The sequence below is a fragment of the Halichoeres trimaculatus genome, unplaced genomic scaffold (genome assembly GCF_033239565.1).
Source record: "Halichoeres trimaculatus isolate MK-OKI-2021-1 unplaced genomic scaffold, fHalTri1.1 fHalTri1_scaffold_5, whole genome shotgun sequence".
Classification (NCBI taxonomy): Eukaryota; Metazoa; Chordata; class Actinopteri; order Labriformes; family Labridae; genus Halichoeres; species Halichoeres trimaculatus.
Window position 1 is genome coordinate 26,418,630 of NW_027437183.1, and position 27,156 is coordinate 26,445,785.

The 27,156-nt window shown below is 41.3% G+C and overlaps 1 protein-coding gene across 4 annotated transcripts in view; it reads left to right on the forward strand.

Moving 5' to 3' along the window:
• LOC141789801 (uncharacterized) overlaps nt 1–27,156 on the forward strand; it is a 325,110-nt gene that overhangs the window by 22,459 nt on the left and 275,495 nt on the right. For all 4 annotated transcript variants that reach the window (XM_074669263.1, XM_074669262.1, XM_074669265.1 and 1 more), the window contains exon 4: nt 25,199–25,241. In XM_074669263.1, the coding sequence (XP_074525364.1) occupies nt 25,199–25,241 (43 nt within the window). The remainder of the gene's footprint in view (nt 1–25,198; nt 25,242–27,156) is intronic.

The following is a 27,156-nucleotide window of genomic DNA, read 5'->3' on the forward strand; positions in this document are numbered from 1 at the left end:
AGCCTATCCTGGCACCAAGAAAGGCCACTGCCCTGAGAATGTGAAAACACCCCTCTGCACTGATACACCCCTGCCTCAGGTTACCTTCTCCCTCTTTTTCCACTCCTCCTACATCCCTCAGCAGCCTCTCATTCATACTCAAGTGCTACAGTGGCATTGAGGTTTCATCTTCCTGGCCTGTTCAGCAGAGAACCATAATCCTCGTCCATACGCTCTAAATAAATGTTAAGGGCTGGACAGTTGTTTTCACATGTAGATGTGCATTCATACATATCCTTGTCTTGTTATGTGTGTGTGTGTGTGTGTGTGTATGGACTCTATAATGGCCACTATGAGTGTGTGTAGGTATACAGTGATATATGATTCATGAAGATGCGTGTGAGGCATATGTAATTCCAGCTCTACCCTCAGGACTAGAGACAACAAGGTAGTGCATGAATATTTGATTTGCAGGGAGAAGGTATAGGATCTATGCAGCGCATTTTAAACAGACTACCTCGAATAATCCTCCTGGAAATCTATACACTCAGGTTTGGCTAAATGAAAATGTGTGTTTTTTAATTGTCTGTCCTCTGCATAGTGACTGATTAAAAAATAAAATAACAGGACAATATGTTATTTTATATTTGAATAAAAAACACTGCTCATGTTGAAGGAAATTTATTTTGTAGATTAAAAAAGCAGCTTTACGAGATGAGGTTTTATGCCCAGAAATACTCCCAAATATTTGTACAATTCCGTCCAGAAAAATGCCAGCTCTTCATCGTCGGCACAGCTCTGAGCTTTGTTGACAAAAAGAGAAAAATGAAAACCACAATTTTTTCCAACTTATTTAAAATATCCAGTTCGCTTTATTGTAAAAGAGAAACTCTGTATTTCAACTTCTGTGTATGTGCATGTTCCTATGTGTGTGTGTGTGTGTGTGTGTGTGTGTGTGTGTGTGTGTGTGTGTGTGTGTGTGTGTGTGTGTGTGTGCAATTCTAAGTCAGAGAGAGTGACAGAGCCCTCTTACCGACCTCGAGTACAGTGAACTCCATTTGAGAGCTTCCCGGTGGCTCCACCAGCCTCCAGCTAAATGTGTGATCAGGTAGTTTCAAAAACCGCCTGACGGTGTCAACACGCAGAATGTGGACAGGGGGTGTGGGGGGAGTTGCGGACTCGGATTAGTCACCATGGCAACGGCAAAGTATCCCTGTTTGTAGACAGTGAAATTCTGCTACATGTGAAAATGATTGGCAGCTCTATTCCTCCACAGCTGACCCATAGAAATTAGCGAGTAAGTGTTATAATACCCAGCTGCATTGACGGGGTCTCCTTACTTTTAAAAGTCCTCTTGTAAGTGCTTCTCTGTGGCATTTGCATAAGAAACATGGCATGCTTATTGGAGGGGCTTTGGGGTTGTTGTGGGGTGCTTTCATATCTTTAGCTTGACGGCTTCTTTGTGATCAAGGGGATCGAGGGGAGGGAGGGTTGCCAGATGAGAATAACTTAATTTCCAAAGCTCCAAGATGAGAGAGAGGAGTTGAGGGTATAAGTTCATGATGCAGTTTCACTCAGCCAGTTGTTGAGGGGAAAAAATTCTCCTGCGCCTGTATGTATGAGCGAGTTAGTCAACATTCATATCAAGAACAGGCAGGAGACAATTTCAAAAAGGGACACAAAGTTAGAATGTGAAATGTTGACACTCAAAATCCTCAAAGCACACCAATATTTAATCGTACAAATTTACAGCTAATATTTTTAAAACAACAGATAAAAAGATATGATGTAAAACTTTTGTCCAAGAATTATCTTGTAGAATTCACAATTATTTGTTGATTTAATAATTTTTTTCTAATCTTCTCTAAATTTCAAATGAAACACCTAGTTTTCAACTTGTGGCCTTTAAGTATTGACAATGCACGATGTTGAACGTCCCTCTCAGAGCACCGGCAAAATGTCACACGAACTACCGGGAAGGAAGAGCTTTCGGCTCCCCCATCCAACACACACCAAAAGTACCAAAAATTTAAATTAGTCACAGAAATGGTTAGTAAAAATAGAAAAAAATCATAGAAGTAAAAAATCTTTATTTTCATTTAAATTATTTAACCAGTATTCTGTGGTGAATATGTTTTGCCAGCCACAGAAAGAATAAGAAAAGTGCCTTTTTAGAGTACTTTGAATATAAGATTTTACTTCAAAATTAATTATTGACACGTTTTTTCTTGCATTAAGACCAGTTGATCATCAGTCATTGTTTTAAGTTTTAAATAAGATTATTTAAAGTTTGTTGAAAATAGTTTAAAACAAATAAAGCATATGATAATCCATGGATCTCCTTTACACTTGCCATGTGAGTACAATCAAAATGTGAAATAGGAAAGTACCTGCATGAAAGAGTGTATTTCATGCCAGCCAGTATTGATTGGATATAATTTCAATCATTGCTGATCCAATCAAAAGGTCATATAATTAACACTAGGGGGCACCAGTGTTCCACACAATGTTGTATTTCCATTGTGGCGACGCCACTGGAAAGGAAAAAATGCTCTGATAAATGATGTTCTTTTGGCACCACAGTGTATGTTCACAAGTAAGGGGAATCACAAAGTTACCTTACAAATATTTCAATTAATTCTGACGAGCCTTTTAGAATAACTCAGGATCACTCTGACATACAACACAAATGCTCTTTGGCAGAGCAGCAACTTCATAATTTTCTTTTCAGTAAAATGACTGCTAGGGAAGAGGGGTCAAGGTAGACACAAAGAATCACTAATGAAAACAATCACCTGCTATCAGTGGATAATACACTTCATATTTTCATCAACTCCAGAAAAACAAAGTGAACAATTAGTCAATCAAAATGAGCTTCTGCCTGGTTTTGGATTTCTTTCATTTCTTGTTGTTAAAAAGTCAGGTAGAAGACGGTAGATCCTCACTTAATGTCATTCAGGATAAAAAAAGCAATACTGTAACATTTTAGTCATAAGTATTGCTTTCTTCTATTTTAAGTGGTAAATGTTTTGTAAGTTAATTCTTTTTTTAAAAACATTAACTATGCTGAACAAATGTTTCACCACCTGAACAATGCTTCAAAGATTTCATTTCTTCCCAACAAAAAACAAGTGTCTAATCAGTTCAAGTTTTTCATTTGATGTCTTCAAAGCAGAATTAATAACCTTTTAATTCAAGTTTGTCTGTCATTAATTAAATAAAAATTGAATATTTAACAGTTCAAAATTAACAGTTTGAATATTTAAAATTTCTTATTCTGTCAAATTCCAATAATGTAGTTTTTATTTTTCCTCTGTTCTTTTTTTTAGATAATCAAACAGCTATTAGCTACTTTTTTATCTGAGGTTGAAATGTGTAATTTGATAAATTAGTTTTTAAAACCATTTATTTTCTTTTAAAAGAAACATGCATCATGAATTCCTTTTTCTTTTTTTGCGCAGCAGATTCATTAATAACAACTTGATTTTCTTTAATATTTACTTTGAGTTGCAGTGGTGACATGATTATACAAAAACTCTTCTTTGAAGATCTCAATTACTCAGTATCTGCTAAAGTACTAACCTCAACTATAACTTTACCAATTATTAATCCTGTTAAGTTTTGTAAAATCAGGAGATATCAGTAAACTGTGTTTGATCTAAAATTCTACATTTAAAGCACTGAATTTCAGATCCTTTTTCTTTTCTTAGTTCGTTTTTTTCAGAGTTGTTTAATTTGTTTTATTTTATGAAAAAAAAAGCAACTTTAAAGTATTGATAATAATTTATAAAATGCCCTCAAACTGTTTTTTTTTTTAACCTGTAAATATTTTCTATCGTTCTTTCTCTCTGTCTGTGGTGCGCACACATAAATGCATTACTGCACGCCCCTCAAAGCTCCCTGAGTAATCATTGTTCAGTGGCTCTGGTCAGCATGTTGTCACCTGTATCCCATTAGGAACATTCTCACCTCAGCACAGTCAGACACACGCACACACACGCACACACCAAACCCTTTTCTCTTACTCTGAGTCTTTCACAGGCACACACACACACACATGCAAAAACACATCACTCAGTAACGCATTACCCTCCTCTTTTTTTCTATATTTTTCAACATTATTTAAAAACCCAAAACTGAAAGTTTTTTCCCCAAAATTTGATTTCAAGCTACACTTTCCCCTTAAACTGTTTAGTTGTTGTTCTTCTATTTTCTGGGGAAGACTCAGGTCACCTCTGCTCAGCATCTTTCTGTTTTTCTGCTTTTGGTGCTGCACTCCTCATTGACAAAAAAAATAGATGTAGAATTGTGAGGAGTGCAGTACAGACGAGACATCTGCATGAGTGAGGTTCCCTAAGGGGCTTGGGTCATGGGGCACCTTAAGCCACACCCTTAACTGCCTCTACCCACACCCACTGGATTCTGATTGGTTGACAGAGAGAGGCCAGGCCTAAATTGGCTTTCCCTTACAAACCCCTTGAACAGAGGAGTTTGAATAAGGGGCCAGACAGACGGACAAATAAGTCCTTTAAGAAGCTGGATTATAAAACCAGTGTGGTGTGAGTTGTGATGATCAGAATTAATTTATTATTAATAATTATGACAAAATGAGAAATAAAACAATTATTTAGAGGACACATGAGGTGTGGAGTCCTAGAAAAATCAGAATCAAACTTGTTTTAGAATATGGATGTAAATAAAGTGCTCTGGAAGTAATGTTGATTATCATTGGTTTTGTATTTTCAAAGTGTTTGGTTAGGCTTTAGCTTTTTTGTGCTTCAGTTTGAGTTTGTTTTATTTCCCCACAGTGCCTGCACACAGGCTCTCCCCAAGTTTTTATGGTGAATATAAATCAGAGATAAATGACTCATTTTCTTTATATTTGGCTACATTTGATCTTTTTGTTGAGTTTGCACAAACAGCTGCAAATGTGTGTGTGTCTACTCGCAAACTTGCTTCTGCATCCTCAGCGTGGCAGCCCTGCCCATGCCATTGTTGGACGTGGAGCGGGCACCCTGTCCCCATCATCTGGTTGTGACACCCGCTCTGTGGGACGTGGCAGCTCCCTTAGAAACCGGCTGAGTTCCAATCATCTACATGCCATAACCTTACGGCCGCCTTTGTCCACACCTCCGCCAAGATTCATTTGTGTCGCCCCAGCAGGTCTGACCGCTGAACAATTCCCGGGCGGAGCAGGAGGGAAATACATTTCACTGATTAAAGATATCTGGTGACTGCTCTACATGCTGTCAGCACACTGTTAGTGTTCCCCCACCCCCAACAACCCCTCCTCTCTCCCACTCACCTCATGCATGTCATCTCCTACTCTCTCCCCCTTTGACTCTCCACTTTCTTCACCTCTCACCCATGAGGACTGTAGTTCCACTATGAGGGTGCAGATAATCTCATGTTGTTCCTGTGAAATCAAGTGTAATCAGCCCCATGCTTACCAACAGTTACCTTTCTTTCTTCTGCTGAAATATTCAAATTTGAATGCCAGATGTGAGATTTGCAACTCCTGAAGTTTTTGCTTCTGCTATCCAAGTTTATACTAAAGGAAAACTCAGAAGAAATGTTCAGAAACTGACAACAACAATCCTCTGTGCTGCAGATGGCATCCTGCAGGCTGAAAGGAACAGAGCAAATGACCACTAATGCTGGATCTGCAGTGTAAAGAGAGCGGATGCTTTATTATCAGTGTGTGTCTCATCTCAGTGCCGCTGTGGCCTGACCTTGGGCTTTTTGCAGTACCCTCCTGCAGCAGCATCCCAGCCAGCTGTAAAATAAAATGGAGGACGGCACGCACACAGTAAATCAGCAAAAGCTGGGCAACTGTGCACTGTATGTGTTTAAGAGTCCCACACTGCAGTAAAAGGGCCGTGCAGTAGAGGGGTGAGAGAGGCTGAGCAGTCCTGTGTGAGAGACACGGTGCCTCTCCCGACCCTCTTCCTCACTGTGATCCAACATCAGACTTCACATGATACAAATGAGCTGCTCTGAGCTTTCTTTCTCCTCTTTTTCTTGTTATTTTAAATCTTTGATTACTGCTTTTTTGCTCTCAAAGCGGCGCATTCAAGCAACAAAAGGCAGAGTGTGTGAATTATGAAGCTTGTATTTTGCACATGAAGCACTTCTCCAGGCCAGCAGGGGACAGTGTTACTTGACATGTAAATTGAGATGCGTGAACAAATCTATATGCACAATTAATGAAAGAACAAACACACTCTTCTTTGTTCTGGTATTTGTTGTTGACTTTGTTCACATGCAAGTTTTAGCCTATTTCACTTTATTAGTTTGACTGAACTGCCCTGCCCACGTTGGCACAAACACACAAAACCAGAGCGCCATATAACTTCAAATGACTTGATTGTTCTACTTTCTTCATGAGGTGCTGCTGTATATGGGTCACATGTTTTGGAAGGTGGAGATGGAGGGGGTGTGGGAATTGGCTCGTCTTTTTTTGAACATTTTGCCCATTTCCATTTTTCAGGAGTCACCTCCAAACCCTAATTAACAGGCGAAGCCATCAAATCAAACTTTAGCAATCCCAAAGGTGCCGTCGGCAGGCAACTGGCACAGACGCTCTCAATGCCACTCTCTCCTGCCACCTTTTGCTCTGCTGTTGACTCACTCACCGTGTGCTTGTGCTTGTGTGGTGGGTCGTGTTGAAAGGGGAACAGGGGGCAGAGTTCAATGTGAATAACAAGTGCTGCTTCCATTACGAAGCGCAACAACCTGGAGACATCAAACCAGTCTTATCATTCATGTGTGTTTGTGTTTGTGTGTTGCTAATTTACAGTTCGTCTGTGTGCTGGAGTGTAATTGTGTTTCCTCGCAGTCACTCTTTGTAATCTTGCGCTGAAGCGCGTTTGTATGCACGCATGCATGTCAGAGGCGACAAAGCAAGCCGTAGGTGTCAGTCGAGGTGAGGGACTGTGGAATATGGAGAGCAGCAGCGTGGTTCTCTGTGTGACACCGGTCCTGTAGACAAGGGTTAAGCAGCGAATGGGGAATAGTCCTGAGGTAATAGCGTGGGGGCGGAGAGTTGATGAAGGGTGAACAAAGGTTATGCAGTGTTTCACAGACACGACACCCTGATATGCTTTGTTGGCTCATTTGATAGGAGCATGTGAGTGAAGGAGTGGGCCCTCAGGGGAAATTTAATAGCAGTCAACAACAGCCTTTTTACACCATGAAAGTAAAAGATAGGGTAAATATACAGGGCTGTGAGAGCAGAATAATTCGTCTGTCTACTCTCTTAAGCCTACAGGACCCGGCCAATTCCAGCCTTTATTTCAGTTATCATTCAGACTGCGTCTAAATATGAAAGCCTCGTTGTACACACCGTTAGGCCTCTCTGCATCGTATCATCCTCTCTTTCTTTTTCTACTCTCAGAGTCACATCTGATATTTAGCCACAGTCTGCACTCATCACTTTAACCAACCAAAGGCTGCGTCTACCTCACACAGAGGTGACTTATTCTCACATGTGAAGCCCTGTTCGGGAAAACCAGACGGGCGCTGATGGGCTCTGAACTTCAGATTTCAGTGTCAGAGGCTCAATGGCATCGAAGAAAAGGGTAGCAGGAGAACACTTGACCTTCCATTAATTGTCTCCCATGCATAACCACTTGTTAATTACTGGAAGAGCCAAAATGGCTTCCAAAGCTAGTTTGTAAAAGGTCACTTACCACCGGGTAATGAAGAGTCTCAACGGCTCTTAAGTTTGCCGCTCTGCCGGTGTAGTGGAGCGGTGCCGGCTAAAGACGTATGATGTTCTAATGTAAACGCTGCCTTTGACTGAGAGGAGATGGAGGATGGGTCTGTGTCTTTTAAGTTTTCTTTGAACGTTGTGAGGATTGTCTGCCAGTTACTGTCAGAGTCATTGGCTCGAATATAAATTCCCTGCAGACGGCCAATTCCACATTCATGCCAAATACTGTCATGCTAAAGTGAAGTGAGCGTAAGCCTATGGCGGGCCAGATGCCAATTAATAACCTTGTGGTTGTAACTTTATTACGCACTCACACACCCCTCCCTCACCTCATTAGCCTCTGTCCCCACTCTCTTTATCTTTCCCACCTCGTCTGCATAAGGAGAATATACATTCTTTGTGTGACAGTCGTATCAGGCAGGGTCATCTTCCTCACCTCTTGCACACAGTATAAGGATAAGGACTTGTGTTATTTTAAAGAAGCTGCTCAAAGAGAGGAGCGATAATACAGCGATAAGGTGATTAAACAGAAAGGGCTTTATATGATGCACATTAACAGTTTTGTCCCCTTTCATGTCTCCAAATGATTACCATAAAGTATCTCCCGCTCTTTGTCGCAGCTTATGAAAGCACCTGAACGGCAGCAAGACAACCGGGATTGAACTTTCGAGGCTTCTTTTTCAGCTTTTTCTTCAGTGTTTTCCCGGAGGTGTTTTTTTTCAGTCAGCTGTTTCGCTCTGCATGAGGATTGAACTTTCTTGTTTGTTCTCGTATTTTTGTAGATCTATTAGTCACATGAGAGCTGCACAGCGGTATTAAAATTTAAATTACAGTGTGAACCTCCGCACAAAGGTCTGATCCCATATTGTGCTAACTCTCCGCCCCATCCATCTCATGCCTGTCTTGACTTTGTATCGGGGTTATACCCAGATGCCTCGCATGGCCACGCATTTGATTGTTGGTTAGGAAAATGTGCTGGCTTCAACCTTGCAGGGGTCTGTAACCTTTCAGAGGGGTAAACATCAGAGGTATGCAATCCCGGCTGATGTTTAGTGGTATATTCTCACCTCTTTCACTCCCCACCTCCTTTTCCTCTCCCCTTCTCCACCCCTTTTTTAATAGCTCCTGGTATTGTCTTGGTCCTTGCTGACAACAAAGGGGATAAATGCAATGCCTACTGTAAGTCCCTGTGGTTAGGCCTTGGACATGACACGTGTCAGCCTATGATAAATTGGCTGTGTGTCTGTTCAATTTCAAATGCAAAGCTCCAGAGAGAAAGAGAGGGAGAGAGAAGAGAGTGAGAAAGAAAGAGAAAAGAAAATGATGGAGAACGGGGTGAGGGAGTGGGAGAGAAATGCCGGCATATTCCTGGCACATAGTGAGAAGGATGCCTCTGATGCTGGGTGTTAGTGTGTGGGGTACAGATAAGGCATAGCACAAGTTTAAGAGCGGGATGCCCACGTCCCGGGGTTTGAGAGGTGAAATCTTGGCAGCAGGACAGGTGCGAGACAGCAAAGGAGAAGGAAGAGGGGGGAGGGATAAGGAGAGACAACGCATGAAAGATGAGAGCGCTCTTTTTGCAGTGCTGATGAATCACTTTTTGATGATGTGTCCACAAATTTGCATCACCTAGCCCCTCCCAGCTGATTTCTAGACAGAAGATGCTAATTGTTTATTTTCTTAAGTTTGGCCCTTCTTTGCAGAAGAGATGAGACACATACGCTAAACTGTTCGGGACACATGATGCAAAAGTGAAACACAAAGGGAGGAAAAAGTATGTGACGCTTCCAGGAGATGCCTGGCTAATAATCTGCCTGTGCTAATCAGTGCAGCTGGGCCGGGAGAGCTGGCGCTCTGACACCAGGCAGCCACGCAGAGGGTTGTGGAAGAGGCGAGGATGCAAGCCAAATCCAGCTTGTATCTCCCAAGCGGAGCTTCACAGGAGGGGGGCTGCCGGGTGAAGAGAGAGGAGAAAGCGGCTTCTATACCCTGGGATGTTTGCCTGCTTGCCTGCTCGCTCGACGCATCCATGGGAAAAGAGGAAAAGGATGGCACTTTTCCTTAACAATTGGCCTGTTATGTGACAAAGCCGATATTATGGTAATGTCAGCCTAATCACAGAAAAAGACATCTCCTGAAAATCCTTGGTGGAGGAACTGCCTTGCAAATATCTCAGGGTCCCCCAGTTAGTGCCCCCCTCCTGTGGCCCTCAGCCTCTCTGACTCCAACAATCTCTTGCTGTGAAATGTGCGATCTTATTAAGGATCGCACATTTCTCCCATTGCAGCAGAGGATCTGGAATGTTGTGATACATCACATCGTTTTTATTTTGTTTTATTTATTAGCACAAGTTGATTTCCCTCTGGGTTTAAGGCAACTTGGTCAACCTTCCTCCTGTTCTCAGTAGGGCTGCAGCTATCGAATATTTTAGTATCCGAGTATTCTACTGCAAATCCCATCGATTAATTGAGTAATCGGATAAAATACATTTTTGTTTAGCTAAAGAGCAGTTATTTTTCAACTGAAAATGTTTCTCTTTAAGAAATAGACTTTTCTGATACAGCATGTCAATAAGAGCACTTGCTTTGGTAGCTCCAAAATTTGTAAACACACTTTGACACATTTTTTGTGCCTTGTACATCTCATCAAATGTTGCGGACCCAAATGGCACCTGTTTCGTAGAATGACCCATTAGTCTCCAAACTCCAGAAAAGAAGCTAGATTTGTTGCTAGTTGCTATTTTGTATAAGAGGTAGCTTGAGGGGTCTGAAAACTCTTTTAATATGGCCTCAGATCTATTTGAAATACCACTCTTTGATCTTTTTAAAAATTAAACGATTCCTCGAGGTGGAGAAAATTACTTGAGTATTTTTTGTAATCCAGTACCTCGAATCATTCGAGGAATCGTTTCAGCTCTAGTTCTCAGTCTTCCTTTCCTCAGCTCTCCTCTCTCCTCTGCTTTCCCATGCAATCTCCAGGCTCTGTAATACAGCACGGAGTGTAGCATGAGTCTCTCCCCACCCGTACATGTCGTTTTGACCTTTAAATGTCATTTGCAGGTGTGTTGGGGCGGCTTGATGCTCGTGCATAAATTTGATAAGAAGTTTATCTGTCCCAAGATCCAAGTGGCTGAGGGGATGCTGCTGATGTCTGCTGACATCCCAGCTCAACCAACACTAATGCAAAGCCAAAACAATCTTCATATTTAAAAAGTCTGCTGACCACTAAAAACTGGCAGAGAAAAGGTGGAATGGGACAAAAGAAGAGAGAAGAGGTCTTAAGCATGCAAGACCCTGACTGTGCTGAGCCAGGAACTGTTTTTTTCCCTCTGATCTATCCACGCCTGAACTCTCTGACACCTCATCTGCTGTGCTGACGAGACGTCGCCATGCCTTAATTGAAGTGGGTTTGTCTCATCCCTGCTCTCCCATGATCCTCTTCTCTATGGGTCAGTGAGAGGTGGGGGGAACCCCCTTGAGTGCGCAGCATTGGTGGGATTGCTATTTGCCTCCTACCGCCCCACTGAGAGGATGTTAGATTGAAGTTATTTTATGCTTGGCTTAACTCTCTCTTCCACTCTTCTGCATCGTATCTCCTGCTCTCATCCTTCCTCCTTCTTTTTTTCCTCCACCTCACCTCTCCCCCAATCCCACCATCCTTAAAACCTCTCATGCAGCAAGAAGGGAGGAAGGCATCCGTTACAGTGTGAAACTACTGTGATTTTATGGAGGTCCTGCAGTTGAATAGGTATACTTTTCCCAGCGGAGCTCAATTCTGTTTGAATTGTCTCTCTTCTTTTTCTGTCTTGAAATGCAGTGAATGTGTTTCCAAAATGGAAAAGGATCTGAGTGGTTGGAAAAGTGCTTTGGTGCTTACTTTGTGAAGAGCAGGTTAAGGAGCATAACTGAACAACAAAGTTACCTCCTACCGACATCCTGTGGTGCAGTGTGGTGTTAAGATTTTAGCATCTGAATCGTTTTTTTCCCAGGTGTTTGGTACATTCGGCCTCTTTCTGTGTGCACTCTAGGGTTGAGAAAAATATTGATATAGAGATTTACCAGATGTTGATAGTTCAATTACAACAACGCAGAACTCTAAATAGATCTTCTGGGTCAATTTGAGTTACTGGGTCACTACTTTGTAACAACTTACGATGGCTCTTATGACATGGATTAGGGTAAAGTGACGTTTTGCTGAAGTTCACTGAGGAATAAAACCTGACTGAAAAAGACCAGGTTGAGATTTACCTAAAACCAAAAAAGTCAAAAGTGTCCCAAGGCCCCACTTTCACAGCCTCTATTGAAAATCAAGTTCAAGCAAACTTTTGCATTTGAAACAAACTTCTTAATTATAAAATGGAAACATAAAATTTGATCAGGTCATGTTTTGCAAACATTTTGAGTAGACATGCACCGATCGATCAGTGCTGCTTTCCTTAATTTTGGGTGATTGGCGATCAGCCCGTCCTTACATATGAAACTGATCTTATATACCTCCGGGAAGGTCTGACAGCCAGCCAATGTTGGTTTTCGCTCTGAGACCTAAAACTCAGGACAATTCATTGGTTGTTTAAGTTAAAACATGAAGATTTTATTGTTTTACAGGTATTCTTCAATGATTTTTAATAAAATAAGATTGGAATATTGAAGGCATATGCTGTCAGCTATAAAAAATAAAAAGTTAAAATCAGCAGGTCAGGCTTTTCAAAGATCAGTGATCGTGATCGGCCAGAAAATTGTGATCAGTGCACCCCTAATTTTGAGAGTGCCTGTCAAGCACTGAAATGTGTACTTATTTGTAAATTAGCTTTTTTTCACAGAAATGACTGTACTTGTTTGCAAACACTTCTTCAAGAGAGGCACCATTCATAATAATGCAGATGAGCTGAAAGCTGCTATCAAGCCAATCTGGGCTTCCTCAAAAACCTTAGCAGTGCCACAGGCTGCTCACTGTCAAAGCACATTATAATGACGCAGTTATTAACGCCAGAGAAGTACGAACCAAATATAGAGCGTGTATAAATGAACATACTTTTCACACTTACATTTCTGCATCAAAAATCTTTTACTGGTCTCATGTAATGTTCTTTTTTTCTAAGTCTTTGGGGTTTTCATTAATGGTAAGTTATAATCTTTACAGTTAAAAAGAATGAATGCTAAAATCTTTTACTGTGTGCTGAATCTATATAATTTACAGGCTCTATTTGTTTGAAATTAACTACCAAAATAAATGAACTTTTCCACAATTTTTTAATCTTATTTGCTGTTTTGTATATTCACCCCTGATCAAACTTTTAAGACCAGTTGAAAAATTGGACAAGTTTACACTTTGCATTACGCTACATTGAACTTGCATTGGTTCATAGGATAGTTCTACGTAGAAAAAAAAATAAAAATAAAATAAAAGTGCAAAAAAAATACATATATATTTAAGCAATGGGAAAAAAAATCACCAATGGAAACATTCAGGGATGGATGGATTTTTTTCAGTCCTGGTCTGATGAACAGCCTAATTCAGTTTAATTGTTGTTTTCAATGAAGTGCTCACTCATCAGTTTTTTTGTCTCACTTCTATTTCTACTTTTTGCATTTTGGAACTCTACTATGGACCTTTTTCAAGATCCAAAAGTGCAAAATGTAAATTCTTGCACTTTTTCAACTGGTCTTAAGACTTTTATCACAGGGTGTCCGCGGGGTCTTAAAAAGTATTAAAAGATGAGAAATCAATTTTGGGAAAATTAAGGGTCTTAAAAAGTATTTAAAAGTCTTAATTGTGGTTTTATGAGGTATTACGTTTCATAGGTGTTCAAGCTTTGACTCAAAAAATATCCATGAATATTTATTTTCCTCCTTGCAACTGTTCCCTGATTGGGACGTTAAACATTCAGCCAATAAAGTTCTTCAATAGAATAGAATAGAAAAGAATAGAGTTACTGTATTGATCCCAAACTGGAAAATTGTTGTGTTAACAGCAGAAATTGATGGAGTCAGTAGAAAAAAATAAAAATAAAAAAGAATAAAATAAAAAAATACATAAAGACTCTAGTTACAATAAAATACAACAATAAGGATTGTGAGCGGTATAAACACCAGCTATAAATTAACGTCATTTCTAGTTTAATAAAGAGAAATTAAATACAACATCAAAGCAAATCACACAATCTCCGGCTCATGTCCTAAATTTTAAAAATGATTAAATAATTTCTCATTTTCTTCAGCAAGTTGGCTTTGAAAAACTGCTGTATCTTGTTGTGGGAGTGTTGATAAACCTGCCTTTAGTTTCATTTGTTCTTTCAAGCTTTATTCCTCCTTAGCTTACATCATTTCTGTAAAAATGTAAACTACAACTGTTAAAAAGTGGATGCCAACAACAACTGAAAGTTGCGATAAAGTCTTAAAACTTTTTTAAAGGTTTTTGAAAAAGTCTTAAAAAGGTATTGAAATCAACCTCAGGATTTTAGCAGATACCCTGTATCAGGTGTGTATAATAAAGTACATTATGTAAGAAGTAGCTCTATACATGAGATAGATATACTTGGGAAGTTATATTTACTGAAATATCTAGTTGATGGGTCTTTGCTTCTATCTTGTATAGGCACATGTGAGTTTGTATGTGAGCATGGTATCCAGCGTGAGTGTGTCTTTGTATTTGAGCCTGTGTGTTGAGAAGTGGAGCCTGTTTGTAGCTTGGAGTGCTGTGCGCATTAGGGTGATGAGGGTAATGATGTGCAAGGCAGTTGTGTTTGTGCCAGGGCGACCCTGCGGCTCACACCCCATTCCCAGCCCAATGTGTTTCTGATTCCATCCATTCCTCATCACCCGTCAGCGTCTTCTGACAGCGACCACATACATATGAAGTTAGCCCACAAGCATGAGCATATATACGCTCAGACACATATACTCTGTATTTATACCAGCTCTCACATAGTAAACATAGAACGTACACACACCACACGTCATACAGTGAGGTCTTAAGTGCACATATTTACAGTCACATCAAGATATTCATACACACACACTGGATTTTTTCTGCTCTACAAAGGAAGGATCACTCCACCCTTATACCTCTTTATTTCTCACAGGCAAGTGTGGGGCAATATTGAACCTCATTCTCAGGGTGAAATGCTGAGGTCATTGCATAAATAGAAGTCAGCCTTGATTCACCATTTCGACATGCAAACATGCGGGTAGACTCTCATTCACCAATATAAGAACACCCCCAAAAACCTGTCAGAAGCATGCGTCTGCATATTGATGCCTCTGTTGTCCATACGGCTAGAAAGATGTCTGACATTCTCTGTGTTCCCGTCCTAACAGTGTAGGGCTCTGGCTGCGACACAAAGGCAAATACATGACAAAACCCTCCTCAGCACTGCTTACCTTTATGGTTCACTGCTGTAATTGGCCTAGGGTGAACATACCGGCTCGACTCTGGCAGTAATGTATTTGAGAAGATATTGAAAAAGCTGATGAGGGAGACACAAGATGTGTTGTAGAATACAAAAGTTAATAATGGTGGGGATTTTGATGAATGGATCTCTAAATGTATCCTGATACCGGTCTAAATTGCATTCTTTTGCACTCAGTTTTTTGTGTTTTTAATTTATACATTCTCTTATTGACTATGCAAGGTGCTTGTGCCATGGAGGACTTTTTGTGGAGGATGATGCATAAAGAAGAAGCACCTTTGTGTTATGTTTATAAATGTTCAATAGAGATAGTTTAGACAACCCAACACTGGATACACACGATGAATGTGTTGAAAAAAGTCACAGACTCTACACTCAATGTGCTTTTGAGTACATACATATCATTTTATTGCTGCATATATCACCCCCATACTGAGACATCTGAAAAGAGAGCGTGATCTATACCAAAACATTAATCATCATTCATTGTATGTTAATAAATTCAGAATTTCTCCATTTACCATGCGGACGTCCACGCGTGCTGGAAATGCAACCTTTCCAGAGCTCATAAATCACACACACTGAGTCATCTGACAAAGTACCCCAAACACAGGCTGAGGCGCTGCGATCCCCAGGGCACAAACACACGCCATCTAATGTGGCGGAATCAGAGCGGGGACCAGAGCTTTCTGATGCCTCACCGATGCTCTGCTGCCAACCCCTACCAACAAGGAGCATTCGCCTCAACCTGGGAGCATAGCAGGAAGAACCTGAGGAGCTTGAGGAGTGCCCCTCTCTGTCTCTGTCTCTGTCCATGTTGCCCCGCGGGGTTGAGGCCAGGTACAAACAGCAGCAGCAGCACCCAGAGGGTATTTTGGTGCTGCATACAGCAGGGACCACCTGTCTTAACCTCATTAGACAGTCCATCTTTGTGACTTCAGAAGAAGAGGAACTTTGTACTCTGTTACTCACAGCTCCTCTATTTTCATCTGGATGTGTAAAAATCTACGAGCGCAAAAAAAACTAATATATGAAACAAAAAGTGTTTGAGTAGAACTGCAACTTCTTTTTCATTTTCCTATCTGAATATCTGAATTACTTTAAGAACTTTAATGTTCGTCAGGAAAACGGCCGCTCCACTGAACTTTAACATTATATCTAGGCCTCAGCCATTTTAGATAAAAAACGTAAGTTTTCTTTACAAAATTAGTTTGTATAAAAGTATTTTATTAAATCTGTACCGTGCTCTCTGGTGTTTGACACGAATTCCTCTAATCTGGTGGTTCAGGGAGATTACGAAAGAAAGAAGGGAATCTGGGCAGATACAATGGCTTCTCCTCTCTATACCACGGCACAGATGAAGAGAAAGATTTATCTGCTCCCAACTTCAGAAGCCGAGTAATAATGGGTGCTATTCAGGTGTAAGGCTGTTATTTGTGCACCTACATGACAGATTAAATTATTTTTAGCCTGCGGGGAAAGGATCTCCTTTGTGTCTCTCTTTACACAGAATAATCATGTCTCTTTACCTTTTTAGCAAAGTGGTCACATGATCGTCAAGCTGTATACACTTGCTTTATGCTTCAGATTAAAAGATTAAAGGCTTTGTGGTGAAGAAAAAGACTCAAACAGCAGCCCGAAGAAAACCATGATGCTGCCAAAAAGGGTTAGAGCTGGTGCTACAGTTGTGTTGTATACATTATAGAGGAGAGCCACAGTAGTGCGATTAGAAAGATAATATCATCACATGTTAATGACCGAAGTGTTTGCAGTGTGCAAAATAAGTGCTCCTGATATGCAAAGCATTTGTGCTGAGACTGTAGATTTGTCTGTGTGGATGTATGGATATGTGGTAGAAATAGAGATGCTAGTCTGTGCAGTATAGAACAGACAGCATTATTTATCCCCTTTTCTCTCATTTTCCTCCTTTTTACCCCCCTTTGGGTCTCTGGATCCTTTCCCGCCTCTCCTCTGTTGCCCGGGCCTATCCCTGGCTCCCTGGAGACTGGAGGACGAGTGGTTATTTCTGACTCTGGAAGATGGTCGTGACTAATTGATTCGACATCTGATGGAACGTGTGTAACGTCTCTTTTCCCCCTGCTGCTCCAGCCTTGCCACTTGCTCAGATGAGCAGGAACCATTAACGTATTGTGCATATATTTATGTACTGTACGGCTGTGTTTGATATGAGGAATGTGTTTATGCCAGCAGTGTCTGTGTTCCTCTGTAAACCTCATGAAATCTTGTCCCTGGTAATCTAAATTATTACTGGCCTGTTTCATGTTTTCCTTGGAGAAAAGGAATTTTGTCTAACCGTGCATTCCCATTGGTCTCATAACAATGGATTCTATGGCTAACACTCAAAATACTCCCGCTTATGTATCCGTTAGATCGCTTTGTGTTGTTTTTAAACATGTTTGTGAGATGTTGCACCACATAAACACATTTGATCCCAAAGGTGTTTTGCTGTAGGGATACGTCTGATTCACCTATTGAAGCTTCTCTCTGCCTCTCCCCTCCTCTGGTCCTCTGTCTTTGTCTTTGTGGTGTGGCTTTGGGCTGGGTCCAGAGACCTAATGAGGCAGTTCTGATGGGCTCACAGGTCCAAAAGCTGCAGCAGGCCGCTGTTGATGTCCACTCCAAAGTGCCTAATTGATCTAATCATTTAGCCGATTGGTCAAAGTAATCAGCCTCTGGTGGGCACACAGAGGATAAACAATGACAAGTTCCTCCTGTCTCACCAATATAAGAGCTCAAAGGGGAGCAGGTTTCTGCGTATAGATGTTAGCTCTCTGTATGTGCTCCCCTCAGTGTGGGTCTAATACAAAACCTTAGTGAATTGAAAGTTTTTGTTTAGTCAGATTTGCTCGGCTCATCCAGAGTTTGTGTTTATGGGATAAATTTTTGATGAAACCTTGGTACCTCCTGTAGAAAGTTCTCATTCAGGCTCACGTACAGTGCGTAATGCTTTGCATGTAATTTTAATGAACTGCGTAAAGTATATTTCAAAGATATCCCCTTCATTTACATCTTTAAAGGTCTACAAAGGAAGGTGCAATGGAACTTCCTTTATGAGGAAGACACATTCAGTATATCGTCTTGATGTGGAGAAGGCCACTGGGGAATGATCAAGTGTGCATCCCATCGACCCGCATCCTCTTCCCCATTACCCTGACATTTCATCCCTACATTTAATTCCAGGCCTTTCTAAAGAGCAGGTAATAGTGCAGAGGGGTACAGGGACCCAGAATTAAGCAGTTTTACACCGAAGGGTAATTTGGTGTGATAAATGTGCCGTCGCTGGTAACTAATAATACATATTTTAAGTAGCAGCGGCACAGCTCCGCGGCCCAGTAAAGGTAGCATCATTATTAATGTGGGAGTCGCTGCGTGTTTTAGTCAGGGTTACGGCACCAAGGTCAGAGCTACGTTTCACTGAATTAAAAGCCATTTTGAGCTATGGCACTCCTAATCAACTCGGACCTAAAGGTGCATAGCTCAGTTATAATGAGGCACCAATGAATTTAAATAAACAGCAAGATCTAGTGATTTATAAAGGCAATGTGCTATCCTTATAGCTCGTTAGCCATGACGGATACTCTTTATTCTCTGGGCCTCTTTACCCACAGGACCCTGAGCTTTTAACCAAGTAATGTCTGCCTCCATTGTCAGCGGATATGCATTCGGAGCAGGACACTTATCCCCGTCATTATGAAAAGTGGAGACACAATACAAGAGTAATGGTAATGTATGCCATCCAAATAGGTGATTTTTCTCCTCCCCTCCCTTCGTTTTTCGCCGATGTTAAAACTACCCCGGAGTTTTAGGCCCATGAATTCATCATCATATTTCCACAAAAGGTTTTTCATATACCCTGAAAGGAAGCATAATCCTTGATAGAAGAAATGTTTTGCATTTAAAGGGGTACTTTTGGTAGGGGAATTCATGGCGATGTTTGGGAAGGGGGGAGCTGTTCAGAAAGGAAAGTTCTAGTTTTAAGAGTCATCACTTATATAAATTATAATAATTTCATGAGTAAAAGAGTCAGAGGCTTATTTCAACTACGTTTCTTTGAAATAATAGAAACTTCTGCAGTCAATGTGCCACCATTAATATGCTGATGAGGAACTTTCTAGAATAATGTTTGATACTCAGACTCCATCCCCCACATTTAGGAATACATTCTTCTGCACTCCCCTGACAGTAAGCTGGCTAACTTTTCCCTCCTTTTTCTCTCTCTTATACAATATTGATTCGGCCTGTTGCAGGAGCAGGTACCGCTCTCGCTGTTTTGTATTTCTTAATCTAGCGACCCCGGATGGTTGGTGCTTCAGCTGGAGCCAGACGGGGCGGTGAGGCGTGCACATGTAGCCGCCTCCGGCCGCCCCCCTGCAGCTCCTGTTGGGGCATGCCAGGGCATTAGCCACTTCATCAGGCTCTTTGTTGCCCGCCTCTCTTTTGTGTTGCCCTTGAAGAACGTTGCAAGCAAAGCCATGGCTACAGCCTCATCTTTACATCTTGATACGGCTCATTCAGGGGGGCTTTTTGTGGAATCAGTGGCTTGGGACAGGCTCTTTTTTTTCTCCTCCAAGGCTCTTGGTTCAGGAAATGGTCCTTCTCATGTCATAATCTCACAAAATGTTGAGATTGACTGCCTTTGTCTGATCATTTAAGTTAAAGAAGATCTCCTTTAGCAAGATTAAGGTAAAAAGGTATCCAGATGTTTCATTACATGGAGAGAATCAGTTTACCTGTGTGTTAGTGGGTATCACCTGCATCCTGCATCCTTATACGCCCTTTCTCTGTTTGGCGATACATGAAGTCTTTCTCAATTTAAATTGACATCAAACATTTTCTTTTTCCAAATCAAAATAGTGTTGACTTACCTCCAAAATCCACTTGTTTGATTTCCCATGTGAACATAGTACACAGTGACACCCATAGCTTTCACTGTTCACAGACTCACTCACTCAGCCTCTCACTGCGCTTCGCATTTCAGAGTAATTTTCACTCCTGACACCACGGCTCTGCCTACCTGCCAATTTCTGTCTGGGTTCCTGAATGGGTGATTTGTAAAGCCATGTTCACCTCAACACTCGGAAGATTTACTCGGCAGTGAGCTTGCCAGGTGTTTGAGCTGTCAGTTTGCTCTGTGTTCACAAACTTGCTGAAGGGAAAGTAATAGCCGTACTCAGCTGGTTGACTGAGCTAACTGAGTTTCTGTTGGAGTTAGAGTAGCACAAATATGGTTGTTACAGTTGATTTGGGACATAAACTGGTATTAATTCATGAAATGGTTTACTTGTTTTTCTGAAATGTTCACCACATGTCCAAAAAAGGTATATTTATTGATTTATTGAAGTCTTTAAATTGCACCATCACATCACTTTAATACCTTTATATCCACTTTTGTCTCCTTCACTGTTGGTTTCCATTTGACTAAACACCCTCCATCTTTTCTACATCCTGGTAACACTCCCTCCTTCCTTTCCCTGCGGTTTATAAACAAGCTGTGGTTGTTTTTTTTGGGCTGGAGGTCGTTGATTTGTCTGCCTCTCCCCGTAGGTCATTAAGGTCACTATGGCCCCGGAAGCATCATGCTTGGAAAATGAGGAGCCCCTCTCTGCTCTCCCGCTGGCGACCAGAAGCACCCCTTGCCCGCGCCCGCCCTGATGATTAATGCCACCCCCGTCCAGCCACAAACCTTTCTGCCTCAGATAATGCCAGGCAGCAAGCGCGGCTGACACTTTTAATGTATAATTAAGTAGAAAAAGTCAGCACTGGCTATGCAAATTTTTTAAAATGATAAATGACGCTGTACAGCAGCAGGGATTGATTTGGTGTAAATGAAACTAATTAAGGAAATGTCAAACATAATTAATAAAACAGGTTTAAGCTGCAAAACATTGTCAATTGAATGAATGAGGAGGCATTGGCTCCCATTGTTCAGGCTTTATTTAGGTCTTGTGTTTAGCTTGTTCCCTGCTCCAGAATGCTCTCTCCCCTCCTCGCTCCCTCCACCACCAATTCCCTGAGAGGGGGAAAATAAATTTGCTTGTCTCTCCGCTGACTGTAGAAATTAATTGCTGAAATCTTGTCCCATCCAAGTGTTACATTCACACGCAGGACATTAACATAACTAATTTGAAAGAGCTCAAATGACTGCATAATGGAGCTCCGTCACCATGCATGACAGTCGCTGGTCATACCAAATTAGCTTGGTTTTATAATTGAAAATTCACCCCCCCTTTCTAATTTTTACATCATTTCCCCTTTTTCTTCATCTTCTTTTCTCATCATCTTAACTTCTCTTCCTTCCATATCTGTCCTTTACGTTTGGTTTTCTTGATAAGAACAAAGGTTTGATAATTTACAAAAAGAGTGCTTGACCTATAATTAGAGGAGTGAGTGGAGAGGAGGGGGAGTGCCAAGTGGTGGCAGCAGTCAGATCCTTAGTCCTGGTAATGATGCTGGAGACCTTGCGGCCCCCGGGGAGCCAGAAGAATAATGGGATGGGCTATTTTTATGGGGGAGCAAAGCAATGGGCCACCAGCCGCTGGGATGCTGCTGCCTGGTTAGGGTGCAGAGCAGCAGGGGCTAGCATGGGGCTAGTGGGGGGCAAAGGAGGGCGAACACTCAACCTGCCACGCTGCCAGATCACAGCCCTGCCCATCAGTTCTATGCGTCAGCCTGATGCACCGCTGTCGGCCTCTGTGCCCCCGCGCCAGCCGCTGCCCTTGCCGCAGAGAGAGAGAACATGGTGTGTGGGTGGAGGGGGGTAGAAACATCTGCCACTCCGAGGATAATAGAGGACTAAAGCTGAAAGTGAGAGGATAGTGAAGTGATGGGTTTAAAAACCCTAGATGAGACTGTAAAAAGTTTATCTTAGCTTTTCCTCCAAATATGATAGAAGAAAGAGGTTTGTAGAAGTTTTATATCCCACCCATTTTGCACTTATGCAAACCGTGTAATAACACAATAATAATTGTGTTTTTTTAGTTCTGGTTTGACACTCTCCCAGTGCTGGTGCAGCTGTTGTTAATAATGTGCCGTTGTGTAGCGTATCACAGACCTATGGCTGCTTATTGTTTGGTTGTTTTTTTTTGTTCCACACACTTAACAATGCTATTTATCATACTACCACACAACAATCCTCAAGAGTTAAAGTAGAGACAAAAACAACAACAGGACAACAAAAATACAAAAACAAAAAATAAAAAAAACAAGAAAATAAAAGTTGTGAATAGACGCTCTTTATTCCCATTACATTTTCAGTCTCATCTTTATTTCATAATTCCAGTGAGGATTTTTCCATGCTTCTAAAAAGTAAACTTATATCCTGGACTCCAGTACACTCTGTGTTAGTTCAGCACCACCGTTAAGGCTCTGCAGCAGACCCAGTCTTTCTTCAGTCAGAGCTCTGCTGTGGCCATTTAGTAACAAAATTTGACCACCCCCCCCCCTCAAAAAAAAAAAAAAAAAAAAAAGCTTTACATCAAGCATTTTTGCATGCAGAAGACAAGATGATGAGCTGAAATAGAGACAAAATGACAGTTGTAGACTGTTGTGTTCAAAGTTCATTTTTTTTTTTGAGGGGCTCAATGGTAGCTTGGTCACTCACTGCAACAAGTGTGCTGTTGTACAAGTCCTTTTTTCCCCACACCTTGTGTGCTCAAGTGGTAAGTACAATGTGACTGGGTTATGCTGGTATGATATTTGATGTTTGCTGATTTTTGCTTTCATCACTTTTAGGAGCTTTTTGTTGATGTCCCGATTTATTCAGGTGTGACATTATGCTACGCACATTTAGTAAGACGTTTCATAGTTTTGATCAGCTCTTTAACTTTAAAGATGAAGATGCAGATCTTTGCTGTAAATAAATAGTCCGTCCACTGTACCTGCCACTGAAAGCACGTTTAGGGAAAAGTACAATACAGTCTTGATAGATATCTTTTATATGGAGCCAGAAAATCAAAATAAAGCCATGGTGGCCACAGTGAGAGTGTTTTTGTTTGCCTTGTCTTGGAAAAAAAGATTTTTTTTCTGTGGTACCACTCTTACCGATGTGCAGTGCAACATCCTTACTCCAGCAGATGAGCAGAGTCTAGGTTAAGTTATGCGAACAGGATATTACACAAGAAAAATGTTAGCGTGAAATGCTGCAGATCCAAATACTTGATACAAACCTGACATTGAATAATATGTAAATTGCTTAAATATAGGGGTAGAGTGATCTGTGACCAAGACTAGTGGGTGTTTTTGTCTGAAAGACGAACTGGACACTGGAGCTTTACTGATATATTAACAGGTTTAACTATTTAAAATCATCAATCCCTTAACAGACAGCTTAATTTGGTCTTTTTTGTTTCTCCACTGATCAGAGGAATCCTGCAATAAGTTGACCAGTACTTAGCAGTAGTTCATAATGAGCCTAGATGCCTCCCTGGCCGTCTGTTCAGAGCTAAGCTCAAAGATATAATTTCATGTGGAACACTACCAGATGCATTTCTTCAGGAGTACTTAAAAGCCTGCAGGACGCCCACATATAAGAGGTAGTGTTTATCTGGTCTTGAAGCAGGTACTGAAGTTATAACATCTTGTGTTTATGTTAAAGAAAATCAAAGGTGATTTGATTATATTGCACAAATAGCAGTTTTATGCATTTCTACAGTACAAGGCAGCATCATTTTCAGCTTGATGTGGAGAAAAATAAAGGGCTTATTTACCACATCAGTATACACAGATATACTGTACCTAAGGTATTGATTATGACTAACATACAGCAGCTGGGTCTGTGTTGTTATTGCAACAGTGATGAACCAAGGGAGGAAAAAGCACAATGAATTGTTCCTCTATACTTCTGACTTTAACTCCTAGAGGCCACCTCAACGGAGAAGCTGGATCTGAATTAGACACATTACGAAAACTCCTCTCCAAAAACTTTGCAGATGAAATTCAGTGTCATCAAACAGACCTCTCAAAACACAAATGCCTTTGATATAACCCCAAAAACAGCATCTGACTGACTTAACTAGATACTATATGATTTATAGGATGAGTGATACCTTGAATATACACATTGTGTTGCATGTTCTGTCCCTGTCATAGCAGCAGCTTCTACTATAAATCCTCACATGTATGCAGAACTTGTCATAAAAATCAGTGACCTGTTTTCCCTAAAGTTTCAGAGCGCTGTTTCACCTTTCATGTTATTTTCTTTCACACATTTTTCTACAACTCCGTCACACAACCCAACCCTCAAAATGCCAAGGGTCACGAGTCAAACATATGCAGCACGGATTACAATTTATTACCCCACATTTGCCTGATAATTTTTCTCTTTTGACAAGCTTAGGTAAATCACACAGCCTACTCTATAATGTATGAGGACTCGGCTGGCTTGATGAGTAAAGTCCGTCGCTATTGGCTGTTACCCCTGTGGTGTTTGAGTTCCCATAAGACCAATAAGGCTCGTCTGTGCTCCAGCGTGACTGAAATCACTGCAGGTACAGGTAGAGGTCCAGGTATTTATAGAAAGCATATGCAAATGGATCAGTGCCATGCTGGATTGTTAGAGCAGAGAGGTGACACTTAAGTACACGTGCATAGAAGGAGAAATATATAGGCTTCTCCCTCTCGTTCTGACATCTCTAATCAGTTAGGACGGCCTCTTCCACTCATTTCATTTGAATATCTCCAGCTCGGACTGTGACGAAGCAAGTGTGTCTCTCCTATGTATATTATTCCTTCCTGCTGAAGGCTCATTATTTTACAGCAGGGTGTGTGAGAGGTGGCCCCAGTCTCTGAACTCTCTGTCGAGGCTGTATTAATCAAACTTCACACAGCGGGAAGGGGTCCACCCACTGACACGGCACTGCTCACTCTACACTTGAGGACAAAAGGAAAAAACACACATCCTTAGCTGTAAACGTGAAGCATCTACAACTTTTCAAGAATACTACAGCTTCTAATTATTTTCACAACAATAGCACTGCACTCCCTTCAAGAACGTGCTTGCTTGTGAAGTGTTTCACTGCAGTGTCCACCAGTTTCAGTGTGTTATGCTAACGTTGTCCTCCTTTCTTTTTTTTCTACAGAGGACAACAAGATCTTTGCATGGGGAAATGGCACAAGTGGACAGTAAGTTCATATTGAAGTAAAAAGATGAAAATAACTTGAAGAAATTTCTTGTTTTACAGCTTAGTTTATACTTTTTAAGGCTGATTTATGCTTGATGCGTCAGTGGGGTCCACATGGTCTGTGCAGCCTTGTGCAAACTACTGACGTCATTTTCGCACCTATGCCCCCTTGCGCTGTCCTTTTCATGGAAGATTTCTGCACCATGCACACTCAAAAATTTCTAACCTGCTGGACAGAGACAGGCGGACAAGATGGCGGAAGAACACGATCTCCTAGTGGTTGAACTGCAGAAATTACATGCATCTGTATGACTCTTCACACAGAGATCACGGTGATAATTGATTGATATATCATTCATTGCTTGAAATTGAGGCGGACAAGCGTTATTGGTTAAAAGAGCCTGGAAAAATCTCCAGGACAAATATGTAAATGTGTTGTAAACAAAGACAAACTTCCTCAGCTCTCGTTTAAGGATGGGTACCGAATTAGGTACTTTTATAGGTACCGACTGAATTCTGTTAAAAGTATCGGGTACCGATTCACTGAAAATCAAAAGGTACCATGTTTAGGTACCTAAATGCATCCTTGTGACTGTGAGGGAGTGGAAGAGCAGGAGATTTCCATGCTGGACATAATCACAGCATTGCAGTGTTATATATAGAAGAATAAATGTGTCAAATTGACTAAAGGTATATGTTTTATTCTTAAAGAAATTGATATTTTTACTACATAAACACAAAAAAGTACCAAAAAATCGATACCATTGTATACCGGTACCGATTACCAGGTACTGGGCATCGGTACCGTATCTGTAAGGTTATTTATTGAAGAATAAATGTGTCAAATTGAAAAATACATGTTTTTTTTTAAAGAAATTGATATCTTTACTACATAAACACAAAAAGTACAGAAAATCGATACCGTTGAGTACCAGTACCGATTGCCAGGTACCGGGCATCAGTACCATATCACTCAAATATAAAAGGTACCCATCCCTACTCTCGTTCAGTACTCTGGTAGACAAAAGATTGTGATTCACCGCCCCCTGCAGTTTGAGAATGGACACCAATGGACGCCACGCGGGGTGTTATAAAGCATAAAAGCATCATGTGTTCTCCCGCACAGATCTCGTGTGTCTCACTTCCACGCGTCATGTTTACGCAGAAAGTGAAACAGCCTTTACACACCTGCTTTGACAGAGTGTGAAGGATGAAGTGTAGTGATACCTTTAGGGACTTACTCAGGTGTTGAGAAAAGTTCAGTGAACCCTGGTGAGTTTCTTTCTGCCCTTTAGTAATCCTAATGCTGTACGATCTGGTGGTAAACTGTACAGCTGTGTACAAACAGACCCTGACAGATAAACAAGCAGATAGAGTTGTACACAACCATGAGCTGTTTTCCTCCTGATGAGCTTCCTTGTTAAAACTTCTCCAGCCAGGAGCCAGTCTGGCTCTAATGGCATCTAAGAGCCTAGAGGCTGCAGCCGTTCGATGGCCCTCATGTAGTCAAACAGCAGCACAGCAGACCTCAGAGAAATACATAAAAGAAACAAAGGCATCACTCCTCACTCTCTCATCATCTCCCTTTGTCCCTTCTTCTCCTCTTCTTGCTCTCCATCTTTCCGTCTGTCTCGTTCTGTCTCGTTCTGTCTCTCCTTCCCTCTCTTCTCATGATGCTACGACCCCTCTAAGCAGGTCAGGCCTCTCTAGTGGGGAGCTTATAGTTAGAGGAGCCTATAGTTGGAGCTCCACAACACCCACTTGCAGAGCAAAGGGTGAGCGTCTCTGTTACACAACTGGCACTCTGATATCTGAAAACTCCTCGGCTCTCCGGTGTCTCTCACTGGAGGCGAGAGAGAGGGGAAGAGTGTGAGGGAGCTGTGTAAATTTAAACTGGCAAACTTTCTGATGGAAAT